This window comes from Ictalurus furcatus, chromosome 6 (assembly GCF_023375685.1).
Source record: "Ictalurus furcatus strain D&B chromosome 6, Billie_1.0, whole genome shotgun sequence".
Classification (NCBI taxonomy): domain Eukaryota; kingdom Metazoa; phylum Chordata; class Actinopteri; order Siluriformes; family Ictaluridae; genus Ictalurus; species Ictalurus furcatus.
In genome coordinates this window covers 5,085,024-5,102,732 of record NC_071260.1, presented here as the reverse complement: position 1 = coordinate 5,102,732, position 17,709 = coordinate 5,085,024, and the positions used below count along the sequence as shown (strand labels likewise).

The 17,709-nt window shown below is 38.8% G+C and overlaps 1 protein-coding gene across 2 annotated transcripts in view; it reads left to right on the top strand.

Moving 5' to 3' along the window:
• The first annotated feature begins 5,998 nt into the window (after positions 1-5,998).
• The window catches only part of cerkl (ceramide kinase-like), a 93,206-nt gene continuing 81,495 nt past the window's right edge, over positions 5,999-17,709 (top strand). For both annotated transcript variants that reach the window (XM_053626281.1, XM_053626280.1), the window contains exon 1: positions 5,999-6,422. In XM_053626281.1, the coding sequence (XP_053482256.1) occupies positions 6,053-6,422 (370 nt within the window). In that variant the 5' untranslated portion in view covers positions 5,999-6,052. The remainder of the gene's footprint in view (positions 6,423-17,709) is intronic.

Below are 17,709 nucleotides of genomic sequence, written 5' to 3'. Positions count from 1 at the left end.
GCTCCAGAGGACTTTTCCCCCCCAGAGACAGTTCGATTCATATAGTGCGTGTCATCATTGTTACCTGTTTATGGCTTATTGCAAAAAAAAAAAAAAAGAAAAGAAAAGATGGAGAGCAGCAGAAAAAAAGCCTTACAGTTGAATTAACACGTGCACTTATCTTTGTTTTTTTTTTTGTTTTGTTTTGTTTTGTTTTTAAAAAAAAAAAAAAAAGTTTTAGCTGGACGGCTTGCATGCGGTCGTGCAGCGTCAAAACCGTTATTACGCGTGCGTAGTATAGCCTGTCAATTAGTTGATAAGTTAGGGTTCCTTCGCGTGCCAGTGTTGTAGGTTACCTCAGTCGGCACGTGAACACACCTGTGTTGCTTCTTTGAGCTTCCAGAGACTTCAGTTAGCTTACATTGTGGTGTTGTTTTAAAAAATAAGTAAATAGGATATATATATATATATATATATATATATATATATATATATATATATATATATATATCAGTGCTAATCTAGGCTATAGTGGCCTAATCCTGTGTAATGTCTAAAAGGAAAGTTCTCCAAATGTGGCCCGAATGTAGGCTAATGTTTTCAATCAGACTGAATGGTAGCATTCTAACTGGTTCATAGCTAGTTACTGTACACTAGCTAGTTTTCTGTGTGTCCAGACATTACGTAAAAAAGTTTTTTTTTGGAGGAAAAGTAAACAGTATACTAGAAATCACCTCAATTTGATTCCCAACAGCTGTTTTACAGCTTTGTTAGGTCTGTATTAGCTATAGCTAGGCCTAATGGCCAACATGATTATAGCACAAGTCCACACGCTGTGTTGTGTTACATTTGTAAAATGTGTTATGTTTTTTTAAGTGTTACACACAGAATACAGAGTGCTGATTGGTTAATACACCATGCTAGTGTTCTTGAACGTAGCAGCTATCAAGCTATCAGGGCATAAAAGTAAAACTATATATATATATATATATATATATATATATATATATATATATATATATATATACACGTAGGCTATATAGGCTAGGGTGTTTGAAATGGTAGTCTTTTTAGTATTAGATGGAAGAAAATAAAGAAAATAAACTTAGTTCGTCAGGTCTAGGTAGTTTTTTTCCCCCTTTCAGTTTTTACTAACATACCAAATAGTATGTTATATTATATATAGTATCAATGCACTATTTTGACATGCTGTTTTTTGCGATAAAGTGCTAAAAGATACACTATTAACATTGAATACGCTTGCTAGCATGGCGATGTAAACAGAAAGAAGGCGTTGTTATGGAAACAGCGTCCAGGCTAATTCAGTGTTTATTCGTATTTACACTCGTCTAATCAGTGCAGGTGTTAATTCAACATTGCAGGGCTTTTTTCTTCTTCTTCTGCTGTTCAAACACACACATTATATGCTTAATCTTATGGTATGTATTTATTGTCTTTATAACTGCCTTGATAGGAGGAAAAAAAAGAGGATGCACATATTCTCTCCTTCATCTTATGTATTGTAATTTTAACTATATGCGCTAACTACTGTGCATCACAGCAGGTCACAGGTGGAAACAGAGGCGTGACCTTAATTCAGAATGTGTTCACGTTACACAAGAAATCACAAAGCAATAATTTGGGGAAAAAAAAGAAGAAAAAAACTATGCAATTTTTAATCGAATATACTGGGCCAATTATAGAAATGAATAGAGAGATTGCTATATTTTTCAATCTACTACATTTTACTACTTACTACTTAATACTACGCATACTACTCTATCCCATACTGAATTATTTTGTTGTGATTTTTGTAATAGAATTGTTAATTTTTTATATAAAGTCGGATTCGTGCACCATGCCATGCAACCCCCAACATCCCCACACCCCGAACATTAATGTTTTATATAACAAATTTGATTTTATCTCGTTTATACGAAAAAAAAAAAAAAAACAAACAAAAAAAAACAATGGTCACTCTAGTAATACACGAGGGGGTGAAACCAGCAGGCAAAGTGCTTATAAGACTCTGTTACGTTGCCTTAGCAATCAATCATTTACTGTAAAATCATGCAAAATTGCACAAATCCATCCTTTGACTCCTTCAAAAATTCCCCTTTTTTTTTTTTTAAACAGCCACAATAATTAATGAAAGATCACTTATAAATAAAATAAAAAAGAAAGAAAGAAAGTATGATGGACTATATGAAACTGTTTGAGTACTGGGAAAGATTTGGTGTTAGAAAAGTGTTGATGTTGTATATATATATATAAATATATTAAAAAAAAAAAAAAAAAAGCTTGACTATCACGTGAAAACTGCACCCTGTAAAAAAACAAACAAACAACAACCAACAAAACAACAAAAAAAGGGGGTTGACTTTTTAAAAATGGAAATAAACACTGAACTCTAACACACTTTGTTGAAATTTATTTGTTGCTAATTGGTCACAACAGATCAAAATATCACGCATAGCGCAGCTTATTTATTAAAGATTTATGAAAGGAATGATATATGTGGTCAAACTCAAGAATCCTACGTAGCACGTTGTAGCTTTATTCTCTCGTCTGTATTTCTACAGAAATTTCTGGAGAAAGTAGGATTGAGTTGCAAGATCTAGGCCTACCTTCAGTAGGCGAACGCATAAAACAACACTCGCGTTGTATGTTTGATCTTACGGCATTTATTGTTGTTATTTCTGGCTTCATGGGAGAAAAAGATGGTGCAGAGATAAATGAAGACAACAATTGCGTATACATGTTGAAGCAAAGATGCTCTGGAGAAATATTTACCATTACCTTTTAATTTAATATTCATGTTATTTCTTTATTTCTTCATTTAATATATTGGTTTGGTGTTTTTTATTTATTTATTTATTTATTTATTTATTTATTTATTTACATTGTTGCTATTGCAATCGACAGGTTGCTGCACCATATGGACAATCTGGTCACTAGATTATAAGCTATATAAGTCTATTCCTAAAGTGTATCGGGTTAATTTTAAAAAATGAAAAAACATTTTTATAGTATTTAACTAAATAAAAATAAATCAAGAAATCTAAATCGAATGTAAAGATTTAAACAAACATATATCCATATAAGACTATAGATCCAAATAAAAATGACGGGGGGGGGGGGGGGGGGGGACACAACAATAATAAACTAATTTACTATATTTATTCTCGAATTAGCGCATTTTATCCAACACCTGTAGCCTACCAAGTAGTCAACAGACCTATAAAAATATCGATTTGTTGATTTTGTTATTATTATTCTTTTTCCCCCCTTTGCCCAAGTTGCTGTTCAATCATTTCCATACAGCCATCATTTATGCAAAATGAGCGCATGTGAGCCACAGATGTTCCTACTGCAGGGGGAGGCTTTAATTTATGAAAATGATCCTGTTTTAATGCATGGACATTCATTGCATAACCCAATACCTCCGTCATTAGGGACAAACAACCTAACGCCATTCAGTTTTTTTTTTTTTTTTTTTTTTAGAGGTTATCAAAACACACACACACACACACACCCACACACACACACACACACACACACACACAAGAAATGCTTTCTCAGCGATCTGATTAGGATTTTAACCCAATAACCAATAGCACACATTAAACTCTCACCAAATATACAGAATTCAACCTGATTCAATTAAACACGGAGTCTCAGATTGAAACCTTCAGGGGGGTAATTAATCACAGAGTGCTGGCTAATTTATGTAAAACAAATCACTGAATAATTGAAGCAGTAAAATAATACAGTTTTGAGACAACAGATTCAGTCTTATGGACCTATTTATCTATACAGTGTGACCATGTGGTTTAGATTACATAATACAAAATCTAGAAGATTGTTATTTAATTTGTCTGCATTATTTATGCTGATAAATATAGCCTATTGAGTCGGAGAAATTTTTGTGTAATAATTATAATAATCCATCCATCCATCCATCTTCTACCGCTTACTCCTTCTTCAGGGTCACGGGGAACCTGGAGCCTATCCCAGGGAGCATCGGGCACAATGCGGGGTACACCCTGGACAGGGTATAATAATAATAATAATAATAATAATAATAATAATAATAATAATAATAATAATAAGTGATCATGTGTTTATTTTGGGCTGCCACTGAGGGGAAAAAAGGTTAGCAAAGCCATTAATAAGTGTTCATGGGAGTATTTAATTTGAGCAAATTAGATTTGGAGGTCTATATTAAGTTATTTTATTCCCCTGGGAGGCGGTTAAATGAGCTTTCCGGGGTTTCATGTTTACACATTTAAATTTCGGACGGTTTGTTAAAACCTCCCATGATATAGGCTAGGCTAGGCTAGCTAACACTGGCTACTTTTAATCTTTCGCACGAGCCGTCCATTTGAAACATTTAAAAAATAACCGTCATCGAACCGTTATTTCAACCGTCCACTACAGGGATCATTTCTGTGAAATTGTCTGTGTAAAACACTTTTATAGGTCACTCTTTCAGATTCGATACAGCCTAACGTACACAATGTCTTCTGTTTAAAGAGTAAAATATAATTTAGTAATAAATGATGCTGATACAGCTGGACTGCTTGCTACTGTAGCTTTAGCATGACAAGTTGTAATGCTAGCTAGTTGACTTGGGCTAAGTTTAAGCGGCCAAACATAAACGGTTTGAATAAAGATAGATAGAATGACATATATCATGATATATGATTATACATTTTATATACATTAGTATATAATTACCTCAATGTAAATTAGGCTAGTAACGGCAAGTAACTAGAAAAGCTGGCTAGGTCTAAGCAGGGTTAACACCACCAGTAATATAAACAGATATCATTTGTTTAGGTCAGTTTATATTACTTATAAAACATGTTTAGGATAGCCTATCCATATAGCTCTAGACTATAGCCTAAAATATAAATTCTCATATTTATCTGAATATAAATTAGGCTCGTTATAATGTTGCAGCAAGTAAGTAGGATAGCTGGCTAGTGTTTTAGGCAGGGCTAACACCACCAGCTACACAAACAGATAGCCTATAATTGGTTTAAGAAAGTTATAATACTTATACATTTAGGATCTATATATAGCTCTCTCTCTCTCTCTCTCTCTCTCTCTCTCTCTCTCTCTCTCTCTCTCTATATATATATAGAGAGAGAGAGAGAGAGTAATATAGGCTATTATATATATATATATATATATATATATATATATATATATATATATATATATATATATATATAATATCAACTATCATATTTATCTAAAAAAATGTGAGTGTAGTTATAATGTTACAGCAAATAACTAGAATAGCTGGCTAGGTCTGAGCAGGGTTAACACAAGCAGCTATAATTTGTTTAAGTTATAAAATTTATAGAATATATTTAGGATATCTAGTTGCATACGATATGATATAAATTCTAGCCCACTGTGTATCTAATTGTAGATTAGGCTAGTATAGAATTAGGAATTCTATACTATTTATGGTATCACATATATACATTTTTATGTCTTTTTTTTTTTTTTTTTTTTTTTTTTAAATATGTGTGCATTTCTATAGATTAAATTAGACACTCTTTTACATTAGGCTATTGGTGCAAACATAAATAAATAAATAAATAAATAAATAAGAAGCTATTTTGTACTAAGAGTAAGGGACTGCTGACTTATTACTCCTTATACACCTAATAACTCATCAGTCTTAAATACCGGTACACAGTACTTGCAAGTGCAATAGAACGAATAGAAGCCCGTACTAATATCCTGTTATGAAAGTTATCTAAGGCCTACTAGGTTGCAGGAGTTTAATAATAATAATAATAATAATAATAATAATAATAATAATAATGTAAGGGCAGGCATGTATTTGGGACGAGGAAAAAATGTTATAAAGTGAAGTGATTGACTGAAGCGCGTGCCCGCGTCCGTAGCCAGGACTACTTAGCGGGTACGCGCGCCGCTGGAAGGCTCCGGCCATGGCGGGAACGCGCGCGCCCTGCTGATTAACAACACAACACCGGGGGCAAACTGCGGTGCGAAAAACCAACTAGTGCTGTCGGGATGTTACATTTTAAACATGTTTGAATCCCCGAGGAAATCGACTAATGCCCTCCACGCATGTTCGGAGAGCCGAGAGGAGTCAAAGGAGAAGAAGCAACCGGTGTCCGAGTCTCCTCCGCTTACAGAAAACCGTGTCAAGGCGAAGAAGAAAAGGAGGAAACGGCAACAAGAGCAAGAAGCGCAAGAAAGTGAGAAACGCTCCGATTCTGCGCCTCAGGTCCTCTGCCCCGAGGACACACTTTCAGTTCGCGGAGGAAACGAAAAGTCCGGTAACGTGAGCGAACCGATCGTTAGAGGAATCTTTCAAATCGGGAAGAAGAGCCACGATGTGAATCTCACGGCCACGCGAGTCACGTGGACGCGCATCCAGCCCGAAAGCCCTACAGGTGAGAAGAACACGGCGTGTTGTTCTGTGGTTACCATGGCTACGGTGTGTAACTTCTTGCATTCAAACAGAGGTGTGTGTGTGTGTGTGTGTGTGTGTGTGTGTGTGTGTGTGTGTTTTCACCGTGTTTATGAGAACAGTGCACTCAGTGTGCAGTTCGGAAGTCTTTCTTTCTTTCTTTCTTTTCCTTTCTTTCTTTCTTTTTTGCTCTTTCTTTCTTCCTTTCTTTTTTATTTTTTTTAATGAACACTGAATAAATTAACTAGTCCTGACGCAATTATTGACTTTAACCAGTAGAGACCCATGGGGACCATTACAGTTTCCATTAAAACCAATACAATTCCCATTCTACCCATTAAAACCATTACAACTTCTATGAGGGTTTCTATTGTTTCCCCCACCCCCAGCAGGGTATGAAGAGAAGTTGCATGTTTATAGAGTTGTAATTCTATTAGATTTCAAGCAGTTGAATGTCTCAGTGCAACTGAAATTGATTTCATGCCAGTCCTTGCTAATGGTACCTCTAATCTAAGTTTTGTGGGCGGAGCTTTGTGTATGTCCATGATAATGGGGCCGGCTCAATGAGTACAAAAAAAAAGTAAAAATTAATTCAGATCTTATCTTCTCAACTCCACCCATTCAACTGTTAGAGACACCCCCCCCCCCCCCCAGAAAAAAAAAAATTCTTACCTAATGCATCTTTAAAGTAGTAAAATCACAGTTGCTAGGCAACTGGGAATCATAAGCATAACCATTTAGCTAGCATGTAGCTGTTAAACCTTTAATACAAACTATGTAAATGCAGAAAATAGAACCAAGACAAAAGACATTTTTTAGGTTCCACCAAACCACTACCATGGCTTCCAGCACGTTAAGAAACATCAACACCATCAACACTGGTTCCCACTTGTTTTTTCTCCCTTTATACCACAGTGCTCGACTCTGATTGGTCAGAAGATGTTGAGTGATTTTTCTATAACAGCAGCTGACAATAGTTCTTACTGAAACGTTTCATTGATATGGTGGAGTTTTCTGTGAGGAGATGTTTGTTTAGCATTTTGGGAAGAATATTCTCCAGTGTAGGCATTTTCTAACAGTCAGAAGTAAAGCTGTAGCTAAGTTTAAGGTTTCGGACAGAAGAAAAGTCTTCAGGACAGAGGAGAACAGATTATAACATGATTTAACTTCTTTCTTTGCTTGAGTCATTCCTTAATAGATTGAAAAACTGTTAACATTGGTAAACAGCTGCAGTGGAATACAGCACTTCAGGACATGACATGCTGTTACAGGAAAAATAATCAGCATCGGGGTGGTAACACGGGGTTGGGCCAGTTCACAACACCCTCTCATTGATTGTTTTCCTAAAACAACACTGTTCGCCAAACCTTTCCCTAACAGTATGGGAATCGTATAGATAACAGTTTAGCATTGTGCAAACTGCATGCTAGATCATGACACACTTGCCTCAAACTCATTCTGAGCTGTTTACTATCTCAAACAGAAATGCTTATGTAATGTCTGTAATTATTTAAACAATAATTAAAAAAAAAAGAAGATTACAGAGATAAATAAAGTAGTTGCAGCACTTTTAAAAACTGGAGTCACATTGTTCCCCAGTATGGGTTGGGTCAATTAGTGATGGGTCATTCAAGAACAATTTGTTCATTTCGAACGAATCTTTTAGATGACTCAGAAATAATGACTTGTCTCAGTGTGTGATTCGTTTGTTTTGTGTCATCCTTTCCTTCGTTTGACACGTGAAAACCGCATAGTCTCTGTACAGGAAATGATTAGTTCACTTCCCGACTCTCTCTTCCGGTCCGAGTCTTTCGTTCATTTGTCACATGACGTGACAGCCGCATCTGTTCTGTATTGGTACAGAAATTAGTTCATAATTCCCAACCTTCTATACAAACAAGTGGGTGGTTGCCACAAGAGCCTCAGCATACACAGCAGTGACGTGACAAAATAATGAACGACTCATACCAGAAGACCCAGTTGAGTGGTGAATGAATCGTTTCTGTTACTCATAATGTGACCATGGCTGCATTATAATGTTTTCCTTATTCAGAATACGATCAAAGTTTGTGTACGTAGACGTGGTGGGGGAATTCGGCTATTGAAAATGTAACATTTTAATTGAATTCTGCTCAAATGAACGAAATGACTTGAATAAAGATTCATTCATTTTGCTGAACAAGATCCAAAGATCTGAGGCAGGAAAATGATCCGATCTTCCCATCGCTAGTGTCAATCTGTGCTAGCATCAGACTCGGGTAGGAGGAGTGGCCTAAACGTTCCAAGTGAGTGCGAGTTTGCTCCAGCAATGCAGTGCATAAAATCATGCAGATGCAGGTCAAGTGTTTCAGTTAATGTTCACATCAAACATCAGAATGAGGGGAAAATGCGATCTCAGCGACGGTGGCATGGTTGTTGGTGCCACACGGCCTGTTTTGAGTATTTCAGAAATTTCCTGGGATTTCCACGCACAAGAGTCTCTGGGTTTAAACAGAACGAACAAACGACAGTTCCGTGGCTTAAAACGGCTGAGAGATGTCCGAGGAGACCGACCACACTGTTTCAAGCTGAGAAGAAGTCTACCGTAACTCGATTGAGCACTCTTTACAACCATGGCGAGCAGAAAAGCATCTCGGAGTGCAGAATGCTCCGAACCTTGAGATGGATGAGCTACAACAGCAGAAGACCACATCAGGTTGTGCTCCTGTCAGCCAAGAACGGGAATCTGAGGAGGATACAGTGGAAACAGGAACACAGAAACTGACGGTTAAAGATGGGAAAAAGCGTGTACATGTAGTGAGATGCTTTCCAAGTCAAAATGTGTTTTAATATCATATCTATAACGCAGGAAGTGCACATTAGCACCGTTTTGGTTACTTAAGTTATATTATGTAACAGTCAATATGACGGTGCATACGGTGATTGGAGATACAGGATTGATGAAACTGGCTGGCTGATTTGGGGGGGGGGTGAAAAAGCGGGAAGTCAGTGCTGCCAAGAAGTCATGTGTGACAGATGTGCTGGTAATAGATTCCGGCCGATTGTTGTGGCCACCTAAAGTAGAGCATCTGTCAGTCTTGTGGACATTTAGCAAATGTCCAAGTAAATGATACTCAAAGCGACCATCTGCATGACTGCACTGAGCACACAAACATATGACTCTTTTTCACAGGGCTCAGATTAGTGTCATTCGCAATGGGGTTCAGACCTGTTTTCAAGCAGTGTTATATTTCTGGACTGATTTTCACATGATTTGGCTCAGACTACTTTTGTAATTAGCCTATCTATTTAAAAAAAAAACCCCAAAAAAACAAAAAAAAAAACGGTATAAATAGAAGAGTATGTGGGAGTCACTCTTCAATAGCGTAAGATGTTTGAGTTAATATTAGCATCCAGAGCTACTTGTGGTTTTGTTCTGTCATAAAAAAACATGTGTAGCAGGGAATTTAAATCCATTGTACCTCTTCTAGACCAAAGTATATATAATCATTTCTGATAGTATTGTGCAACAATGTGTCAGGCAGATCAAGGACCAGCACTTGCAGAAGAATATTGCCAGGCAGCCACCTGGAGTAATGCAGTTCAAATAAGTGTTTTCATAGCAGCTGTTTAGTGCATGGGATGAGATTTCTGTCAAGTATCAAATATAGTTTTATATTAGGATTTGTCCCTGTCAGCAATTAGAAAAAGTGTCCAGATTTCTGGCCGGTTGTAAATCCAATCTGATCGATTTACTCGGATGCCCTCTTCACAGTCCGGGTGAATTATAAATATTAAACATAATGTGATTTTTTTTTTTTTTAAATGTATTTTTTCAACAGGAAATGTGACATCAGTACTAACAATTAATAAAGCTGGAGATGAGATCTGTGAGCTTTGTTCTAGAAATATACTAGAAAATCAAGCCTGAAACTGGTGAAAGTAACAAAATCTAACTATTAACAAAATTCAAGACTATAGTGACCTAACCTGAACAGAAATCTTCAGTATTTCCAATCATGACCGCTAGCCTGTAGCTGTCGTTCATAGGAACAATATTTACGTTTTTTTTTTTTATTCTATTTGAACTCACAGTTTATCTGTGCTTCTTTCAATGGTTTGGACGTCCAGAGAAAAGAAAAACACTTCCCATGTCGGTTTCAGAGCTCGGAGAGCTCAGAAACATACCACACACACACATCATGGCTAATCGTTTGTCGTTGACCAACCGCTTCGTATCGCGATCGGACGTGATGTTATACTTTGGATACTTTGGTCGAGGTTTTTTTGTGTGCAGACACATCAAAGTCTGCTCATGGACGAAGGGAATGAAAGAGAAATAGAAAAGCGGTTTGGCCCACTTAAGCTCGGCAGCCAGTACTTTCTTAATCAGTGATCCAAGCTAATGTTATTAAGCCAGCACTCTCATTACACAGAAAGCATCCATCTAATAACCCCCTATGGCCTTTACCACATGCTCTCATGAAACTGCCAGAAAACGGCAGAACGATGCCGAGATGCTGCGCTTCTCTATTTGACACTCGTGCGATTCTTTTCTTGCCTGGAGGATGGGAGATAGATCTTGATCTATGAACAGACTGAAGAGTGCTTTTATTTTATTATACACATCAAATGTCAGGTAAACGCCGCATCACATCAGATGATTGTCATGAGTCGTGCTCCAGTTTCGTGTAGGCCTCTCTCGTTGTGTCATTTATTTATTTTTTGCATGACAAGTATTTTAAACAAATGTAACAGTAATATCATTTTATTTATAATAACATCCATCCATCCATCTTCTATACCGCTTATCCTTCCTTCAGGGTCACGGGGAACCTGGAGCCTATCCCAGGGAGCATCGGGCACAAGGCGGGGTACACCCTGGACAGGGTGCCAATCCATCGCAGGGCACAATCACATACACACTCACACACCCATTCATACACTACGGACACTTTAGACACGCCAATCAGCCTACCATGCATGTCTTTGGACTGGGGGAGGAAACCGGAGTACCCGGAGGAAACCCCTGCAGCACGGGGAGAACATGCAAACTCCGCACACACAGGGCCACGGTGGGAATCGAACCCCCGACCCTGGAGGTGTGAGGCAAACGTGCTAACCACTAAGGCACCGTGCGCCCTATTTATAAAACAGCTGGATCTTTTTGAAGAAATCCTGTGGCAAGACATAAAACATATCGAATTCGCCCCCCCCCCCCTACTTCAAATGTAGTCAAGCAGTCAAGATGTTTTCGGTGTCTGACTCGGACACTAGCGCCATGAGGGAATGCAGTGAGTGTATTTCTCCCAAAATTGTTTCTATAAATACATGCCCCAAATCTTGCTATGATATGATATGTATACTTGCTTCAAACAGTATTGTTAAGATATACATAACAACCTCGGCATAAGTCCGCCTTCTTGTACACTTTCACTTTGAAGCTTTTGGTGTAGGTTAGATCTGTACGGTGGAATTATAAGAAACTTTAGTAAGGAAATAAGTCGAGATGATACGATTTCTTTTCCGATGCTGATGAGTATCAGACCATATCGATACTCCGAATATTACTACGAATATTTTAAGCTTTAAAAAGAGTTTAGAAATGAAGCACTTAAAAAAAATATGTACATACATACGTAGCTAAAAAGACGTATTTCACAAAACCCGCAGTTTTCACACAAAAATCACTTTACATTACATTGAAATGATAAGAAATAGAATAAACTATAACATATTAATGTAATAAAATAAATCACACACAAAAAATAGTCATGCCTGATTAGCCACCTTCCTTAAGTGCAAAGCTAAACAAGAAAACATTACACACCACATACATAATATGGCGAAAAGGTCGAGGACACCTGACCTTCACATCCATATGTGGTTCTTCCCCAAACTGTTGCCCCTGTGCACCAAGCGATCTCAATGAAGACATGGTGTGCGAAGGTTGGAGTGGAAGAACTCGAGTGTCCTGCACAGAGCCCTGACCTCTACCCCACTGAACACCTTTGGGATGAACTGGAACACCGACTGCACCACAGATCTCCTTACAGAACATCAGTATCTGACCTCACTAATGCTCTTGTAGCTGAATGAACACAAATCCCCACAGCCACGCTCCAAAATCTACTGTAAAGCCTTCACAGAAAAGTGGAGCTTATTATACCAGCAAAGGCGGAATAAATCTGGAATGGGGATATTCAACAAGCACATATGAGTGTGAAGGTGAGGTGTCCACATACTTTTGGCCGTAGTGTATGTCTTGAATGAGTGAATACTTCTGAGGTAGGGCAATATTTCGAATGCTTCTCTATCTGTGGCTCAGATGTAGACGATCGCTATTTAAAGGAACGTAGGTGATAATGTATGGCGTCGTGTCGTGCATTGTTATAACTAATTTGCCATGTATACTTCGCTGCCAGGCGTCAGCTAATCTCCCAGCGAAGGGAGCACAGAATGCAGCATTGTCTCACTGTCATCCAGAGAGACGGAGCGGTGAAGAAGTAGCCGGGTTTGGAGGGATTTCTTCGTGTGAACCATAGGGCTGTTTTAAACTCTGCATCCTTTAGGGTGTTAAACAAGCAGCCAAGCACGTTTGGTGCTTGTTGGCAGCTCGGAACAGAGGCTGTGGAGAGACGGTCCGAATCGAGAGAGCGAGCACTGAGGCTCGGCTCAATCCCAGCAGAGACGAGTGCACTGGAGGGAGGGAATGTGCTGGTGGAGGGAGCTTTGGGGTGACTTTTTGAACCCTGAATTTGTTTAGCTTCGGCCTTGGCGCGTTTTCACTCCACCACAGGATGACCGAGAGCTCTGATCCGCTCAAGCAGCTCACGCCTCCGGAATACACAGTTCACGCTGATCACATAGTGGGTTCGTGCTCTCTGTGGCCCTCTGCGTGTGTATGTGTGTGTGTGTGTGTGTGTGTGTGTGTGTGTGTGTGTGTGTGTGTTGCTCTGACTGCACTCTCCGTAGACTGATCTCCACAAGGCCTTGGGGGCTACACTCAATACAGTGGAGTATTTATTTATTTCATTTCTTCAAGCTGCCCTCGTGTTTCAGAGATCAAGGAAAAAAAAAAAACCCTTCGATAACTTATCCATGTGTGATTAAATGCATGGAAATGATTAGTTAATTAGCATAGTAATTTATGGCATCTAAAATATTTAAATTCAGATGAGAAACACTTCAGCGCTTTACGTATATCACTGTGATGTTCGCAGGTCTATCACAGAGCGTGCTTCTGTTAAGTCAGTGAACTAATACGATTCTGTTTTGTTGAAACCCATCTGAACTAAATAGATAAAATAAACAATGGCAAGCGCGTTCAGTTCTTTTAATCGTTTTTTTATTTCAATTCAGTTTTATTTTTAGAGCGCTTTTTATCACAAAGAACCTTTACAGAAATATGTCCATTCCGGGTATACATTTTAAATGTATGAATTTATCCCTAATGAGCAAGCCAGGGACAACAGTGGCAAGTTAAAAACTCTCTGAGATGATATGAGGGAGAACCTTGAGAGGAACCAGACTCAAAAGGGAACCCGTCCTCATTGTGGTCAGTAAAACCAGTGAAAAAAACCCCAAAATACCAAACTCCCGTGACTGCCATCATAAAAAGGTATTGTAATATATTCAAAAGTAATATCAGTGTTAAAAATATGTAGTTACCCAACAAATGAGTTCTACAGTGCTCTCGTATTAGTGCACATACTGCACGGTTAGTGGTTAGCACATTTGCCTCGTACCTCCTGGGTTGGGGTTCGAATCCCTCCTCCGCCCCGTGTGCATGGAGTTTGCATGTTCTCCTCGTACTTCGGGGGTTTCCTCCAGGTTCTCCGCTTTCCTCCTCCAGTCCAAAGACATGCGTTATAAGCTGATTGGCGTTTCCACATTGTCCGTAGTGTATGAGTGTGTGTGCGATTGTGCCCTGTGATGGCTTGGCACCCCGTCCAGGGTGTCCCCCGCCTTGTGCCCCGAGTTCTCTGGGATGGCCCACAACCCTGCGTAGGATAAGTGTTATGGAAAATGGATGGAAGGATGGATAGATGGATAAAATAATAGCTTTGAGAAGGACAGACTAGATTATAATCAAACTAGACTATTATCTATTTATATTTAAGCAACATCGCACAAGCAAGATTGCGGTTGTACTGAATATCAGCAAGGCAAGCCTGTCGAGGCTTACAGAGGCTGTTCATCAGGGCGTCTTCGCTATTAACACGGAGCACATGCATGTCATTTCATGTCAACCTTATCATTAGTTAAAGTTAATAACTCTTAAGGTTATTAGCTAGTCCTGAATTTTGTCAATACATCATTAATCATAAAGAAATTGAATAAATGCTAATGCTAGTGACTAGCAGTGGCAGCCAACTGGTAAACAGCTTTCTTAGTGTGTAAACAAATTCGTTTAAGTCACGTTTCCCAGACGTGTCAGTCTTGCCTTTGCACATTTTGCAAACAACCGTTGTTCCACCAGTTCCACATAACTGATTCATTTTTAGACACCAGTTCCTCCATGTTGTCAGCCATGCTACCGTGTTACCAAACAAAACGCAAGCTAAGGAACCGCCTACTCTTGGTTATTATTGATTTGTTCGTGTGTGTGTGTGTGTGTGTGTGTGTGTCAGGGACAGCACGAGCTGGTCTCAGAGCAAAGTCTGGTTCATTAAACAACTCCTGTTGCCACGCCTGAGTGTTTTCAGTGCATCTGACCGCATGCGTGTGGTATCGCGATACATGTGGTCTTTCTGTAGTAACACTGTGGAGACACTTTAATCATTCACGCATCTAAAATCACCCACCCCTATTACAAATCTGCAGAATTGATTCGCAGTTTATATAATTACAGTTTTGGCACTGCACTCGTGATTATTTTATATAGCATATTAGTTCCATAAAACTGCTTCCAGGAGCAAATGGCTATCTCTGTACAAGCAAAAAAAAAAAAAGACACACAGTAGATTAGGCTGCTATTTTAAGGCCATGCTAATCTTTAGATATTAGCATTGTAGGGATTTTCCATGTCCTGCTTTTCTAATTCCTTTATCCTGTTGTGGACTGGAGTGGGTACTTTATTTGTATCACTTCATTTATAAGTGCTAGTTGATACTTTGGTGATACTTGGGTGATTGGTCCTATGCTAATTTGATTCCTCCCCTGCCACCGGCATTATTATTGTTATTATTATTTTGTATTTTCTCTTTGCACTTGTTCCAGAGCTGGTTTTCAGTTTTACTGGTTATATTTCTTCACTTCACGAGCCTTCAGTAACCACAGCAGCACCGGGAGCGTTGCTCCATTTACGTCCAGCCGCACTCTGGACGCTCCGGGACAATTTTTGATCTCCAAGAGTGACCTGTTTTTATCCCTCCCAGCTCTGAGGACTCTGGTTGACCACAGCGGTCAGGCTCTCCACAAAGGCACTGATGGGATGGGCTACAGATTTCTGAGGCTAATTGCACTACTGAGGTTATATGATCCCATTTCATCGAGGGGAGAGAGGGGGAGAGAGTGGGGAAAGGAGAGGGGAGGAGGCAAAATGAGGCAAAAGGGAATAAATTAAGAGGAGGGATGGGAGGAGGAAATAGACTCAGTGAGCGATAAAGAGATTTGGCATATTTAGGATCCTGTGAAATCTATTTAACCACATTTTTGTAAAATTTGTCTCCATTTTCATTTTTCGCCAACTTTTCTGATCATGAGCGAGCTGAGCACATAAAGACTATAGATTGTACCCTTGTTGTTGCCTGATTTATTTTTTTTGGGTAGCGGTGGGCGATATGATGAAAAGGTCATTTCGGTACTCAAAGACGTTTCTACGATACAAGATACAATTGTATCACTATATATACGTAGGTTTGCCCACGAACTGCCAGCACAACAGTAGTGTTGCATTTAAAAATGAAAAAATTAAAAAAGTCTCTCAAAAAGTGTTTTTTAATATTTATATTTTAAAAAAACAAAAACAAATTTATTTATAAAACGTCTGTCAAAATGTAAAAAAAAATAATTATTTCATTGTTTAATTTTAAAGATTAAGTACAAAAACACCACATGACTGCTTCCAGTCAGTGTATAATTAATTTTATTTTAAAAGACATTTAAAAAAAAATAAAATCATGATATAAATGATATCACAGAAAAGCCTATTGTGACATGAGTTTATCACATCAAAATTCATATCACTGTATCGACCAGCTCTGTTCTTTTTGTACTTTTTTCTCTGTTTTAAATTTTTTTTATTATTACCATTAGTCCCATGCAGCTATTGTTTACACATGGTGCATCCTGAGATGATCAGGTTTGATTAATTCCCTTTAAAGTCAGTGCTGTAATGTTTGAAAAGGTGTGCCGTAATTTGAAATCTATTTTTATTTAAAAAAACAGCAACATTTTTTTTTTTTTTTTTAGAAGTCTGCTGGTTTAGAAAACATCTCCCTTCTGGAAGGGATCTTTAATCTTTTCATTAATCTCACTTGTATTCATTCTATCTACTGTAATCCAGCAGAGAATGAGAATGGCTTCCTTCTCTTAAGATTTCCTTTTGTCAGTGGAAGTTTGTCAGCTTGTGTCCATCGTACACCTTCTGTTATTTAAGGGCAGCTTTATGAATGTTAAAAGTGCAATAGGAATCAATCGACAGTCACGTCGATTTTCATAAAACGTCAAACGAGCTCCTGTAAGAATCCCCAGCGCTTGCTCTGAGTAAACGTTGCCTGGCAGCGTCCGTCAGAGTAAGCCGATCAGCTGTTTTTGTGTTTGCACCGAACGAAGCCGTGGTGAGGGTTCAAAACGCTGTGACCCTTCAGCATCGCGCAAAGCAGCAGACAGCGTCACGCTCTAATCGGACACAGGGAACAAACAGACGGTGTCGTCTCCTCTGTTTGCGTCCCGGGGGCTTGAAAATACGGCAATATAAAAATGTAAATATTGGGTTTTGGCCTCTGTGTATATGTGTGTGTGTGTGTGTGTGTGTGTGTGTGTCGGTTCCGTTGGCCTCCGCAGGCACAGGTGGAAAATAAGGCCCTTGACTGCATAGCGGGAACCACATGGCCTCGCTCCACGTGTGGGCGACGAGGGGGCTCTCCGGCCTGGCACGGCCTCCGCGCCTGCTTGGACACGTTTCAAACGGCCGTATTAGTTTGCTGAGCGAAGGGCGCAGTGGGCATCTATAGCAGCCAGCAGGGAAGGGGATGAAACAAAAGAGCACTTCGGCTTTATTTCAGACAGAAGGTCTGTCTTCTCTGAGCTACAGCGACCCTCATCACATCACACTCTGAATCGTG